The following is a 3,254-nucleotide window of genomic DNA, read 5'->3' as shown; positions in this document are numbered from 1 at the left end:
ACCTCCAGATATTTATAACAAGAAATTACTTTACTATTTTCTCCATCTTTCTTTCACGAACCCCCTTTCTGAGGGAAGGATGGCAGGGAGGGTGGGTGGGCGGACTGAAAGCGTCGAAGAGAGCTGTGGTGAGTCAGGACTTGAGGGAGAAGAGTCCCTCTTCTCTCTCTGTGAGTTGGAGAGTTGTTGGTTCCTTCGCTTGGACCTGGTGTTGCTGCATTGAGAGTCTTGGGTTTGGGGAGAGCCACAGAACAGAAGCCATTGTTTGGTGTCTGTAGACTCTGTAGCCCGTGCTTACCCCCTCCTGCTTGTACTTTTTAAAGCCGTGAGGCGAGGTAGCCAGCGTGTGTCACAGCACAGGAAAAGAGGGGGACCTAAACACTAAAAGCAAAGTTAATTACAATAAATAAGGTTTAAGGTAAAAAGTTGGGCTCATCACTTGCTCTGTCCCGAAAGAGCTGAGATTTTGGAGGTCTGACTGGAAAGCTATGTGTGTGTGTGTGTGTGTGTGTGTGTGTGTGTGTGTGTGTGTGTGTGTTGTGGGGGATGGTTACAGATAAAGAAGTAACCAAAGAACTTAGTTCTAAGGGTCTTTGGACAAGCGAGGTACCTGAATGCGTCAGGAAGAGAGAGAGCTTGGTCTGAGGCTCCCCCAGACTTTCTAACCTGAGTCCTCAGACACTGCCACGGAGAGCTTAGGTTCTCCACTCCTGAGGTCAGGTGTCCGCCACCTTCCCCAGCTCTCTTTCTCCCCTTCTCTCTGCTGTTTTGGTTTAAGACTCCTCCTTTCCCTGGCTCTTATTAGTTTCCCAAAGTAAGACCCCAACTCTAGATCCCCCAAGCTTCTATAGACAAAGCAGCATTTTCCAGAGGATGTGGATTTCTGTGGCAGAGGCCGCTGGAAGTGTGGGGTGGGTTTGGCGCTCCTAGGGAGAAGGATCACTTCGGGTTGAGCGGGCCTCAGCCAACCAGCCAATGTATTCTTTGGGGCCGTTTTGACATACCTTTCTCTCCCTCTGTTTTGTCTTAGGCAGAAGACTTTAACTAGGGACGAGCAGATGTGTGAGACCTTCTATTCTAAGAGTGGACGTATATCCCAGTTTTCAGGCAAGTTCTGTCGTGCTGTTTTGGGCTTCAAAACCTGAAAGGGTTTTCAAAAACCCTAGTTTCAGGTGGGAAAACAAAACTGGACCATCGTTTCTTCCGATGAAAAGGCCAACTAGTAAAGAATTTGGGGAAACTGCTCGTGAATGTTAGATTATTTTACTCGCAGCTCATCAAAGTATATTTTGCATGCACAGGAGGGCAAGGCCAGGTGACCCTCAGATGGCCCTAAGCGGCTGAGTAGCTCAGTTTCTAAGAAAAGGAGGATTCTCCGGTCCTTGCACCAGGGCTTCCTCAGTAGGCCTACCTGTGCAAAGCCCGGGATTAACTCCAATTTTCTTGCTATCAGAGCCCCAAATTCGAGCCCCGTGGGAGCCGGAGGCCGCCAACCAGAGCCAGCATGCAGAACAGTAAGTGTCTCAGATCTTTCGCTGGACGTTTGGGCTGGAGGCTTGCGGACAGGGCCGGTGGGTTAGGGGAGAGCACCGAGTCTTGGGCCCAGAGGAGTCCAAGCCACTGGGCAGGAGGGAGGAGGCCTGGGGATCTATCCGGGCAGCGCCAAGCAGCCCGAGAGTGAAGAGAGCCAAGTAGCCCGCGAGTGAGGGCCGGGAGGCGTTCGCTCTGCTGTGCTCCAGAAGGGCAGGGTCTGGGGCCCTTCAAAACTACTCGCCTGAGTTTTTGAAGCTGCAGTGGAGAAACCCCATCCCCCCCAAATCCTGTAACTCATACCTCCTCCCCGCCCCTGCCCGGGCTCTGACCCCAGAGAGAGGGGCTGGGCCGAGCAGGGCGGGGCGAAGGCTTCCCCTGAGAAGAGAGGGAGGCCCCCTTTGGGCTTGGCCAAGACTGAACGTCTCCTCCGACCCCGAGGGGTGGGGGGCTTCTCTCCCCTAGTCAATCTCAGGCCAGCCCCTCCCCTCCTCACCCCAGCTACAGGCCTAGAAGGGGAAGGGGAGTGGACACGCAGGGGCTCTACCCTGGTGGGGAAGTGCACACCCACGGTGCAGAAAAGCATCTTTACTGGGTCTGGGAAGAGGGTGCAGGCTGTGCGGGTCAGGAATGAGAACCCTCGCTCTAGCGAGTGCAACAGCGTGGCCCTGGTTGATTCCGGCTAGTTCGGTGCTTTGGATCCCAAAGCCTTTGTACCTCTCTTCTTACCTTTGCCCAGGTCCATTGGGCCCCCAACCTTTCTGCTCAGCCAATGGCTGCTGGTATGTGATAGAGTTAAGCCTAAAAGTCAGTCCTGGTTGCCAGCGAAGCTAGGCCCGGTTGAGGGTGAGGAGCATAGGCAGGCTTAATTAAGGCTGCAGCTATGCTCTGGAGCGTGGAGAGGCCTAGGTCTTCTAGAAACCTATCTTTGTGGAAATGTACAGGCTCAGGAGTCCGGGATCGGTGTTCTGGAGCAGCTGGCTGCACTGTTGAGGCCACAGGATCGCGCCAGGCTCAGGGAAGGGGGCAGAGGTGTGAGCTTTGCAGCTGCATTTGTGGCGAACCTGTCAGGCCTATACCGCGGAGCTCAGACTCCCTGGCCCTAGGTTGTTGTTGTTTTTTTGTTTTTTTGTTTTTTGTTTTTTTTCAGGTGGGCCGAGAAGGCTCTCAGCGGCGGGGCGAGCGTTTGCCGCTCGGGTATGGCCTGGCTGGCAGGCCCACAGGGGCCCGGGTCGCGGGTTGGCCTGTAGGCTTTGTGCCGCTGGTTCCCGGGTGTGCGCGAGGCGCGGAGGCTCCAAATTGACACCATATGTTTTCGTATTAGAAGCTTTGCGGTCGAATTCTGGGCGCATAATCATCGCCACTGGGCGAGAACGGCAGCAGTCCCTGGGGAAGGGACACGATGATTGAGGCTTAACCTCTAAAGGGGAATTTAGAGCAGTGTTTCCTCGCTGCCATTTCGATGCTGGCAGAGGCGCCCGGCCTCGTGTCTCTCAGACCAGCGCACGCAGGCTGCAGCTGTGGAGATGGCGGGCACGGTATTTTGGCAATAGGGGATAAGGAAGGGCCTAGAGGCCTTGTGCGCCCTAGCATCTGCAGACTGGGAATCAACCCTGCCATGGCTTGGGGAGTTTTCTTTTGGTTTCTCTGGGATGGCCTTTCTTTTCTTTTCTTTCCATTTATTTATTTATTTATTTATTTATTTATTTATTTATTTATTTATT

General features: G+C 53.7%; 1 protein-coding gene across 4 annotated transcripts in view; it reads left to right on the top strand.

Annotated features, from left to right (window-relative positions):
• The first annotated feature begins 1,046 nt into the window (after positions 1–1,046).
• Pax6 (paired box 6) overlaps positions 1,047–3,254 on the top strand; it is a 17,691-nt gene continuing 15,483 nt past the window's right edge. For 3 of the 4 annotated variants that reach the window (XM_055599423.1, XM_055599389.1, XM_055599415.1), the window contains exons 1-2: positions 1,096–1,107; positions 1,454–1,514. In XM_055599423.1, coding sequence (XP_055455398.1) covers positions 1,505–1,514 — 10 coding nt within the window. In that variant the 5' untranslated portion in view covers positions 1,096–1,107; positions 1,454–1,504. Of the gene's footprint in view, positions 1,108–1,453; positions 1,515–3,254 lie in introns of all 4 variants that reach the window. The other variant, XM_055599430.1, reaches the window with a different exon arrangement.

The sequence above is a fragment of the Psammomys obesus genome, unplaced genomic scaffold (assembly GCF_907164565.1).
Source record: "Psammomys obesus unplaced genomic scaffold, mPsaObe1.curated_primary_1811, whole genome shotgun sequence".
Taxonomy (NCBI): Eukaryota; Metazoa; Chordata; class Mammalia; order Rodentia; family Muridae; genus Psammomys; species Psammomys obesus.
The sequence above is the reverse complement of the archived record's forward strand: the minus strand, read 5'-3'. Positions and strand labels throughout refer to the sequence as shown.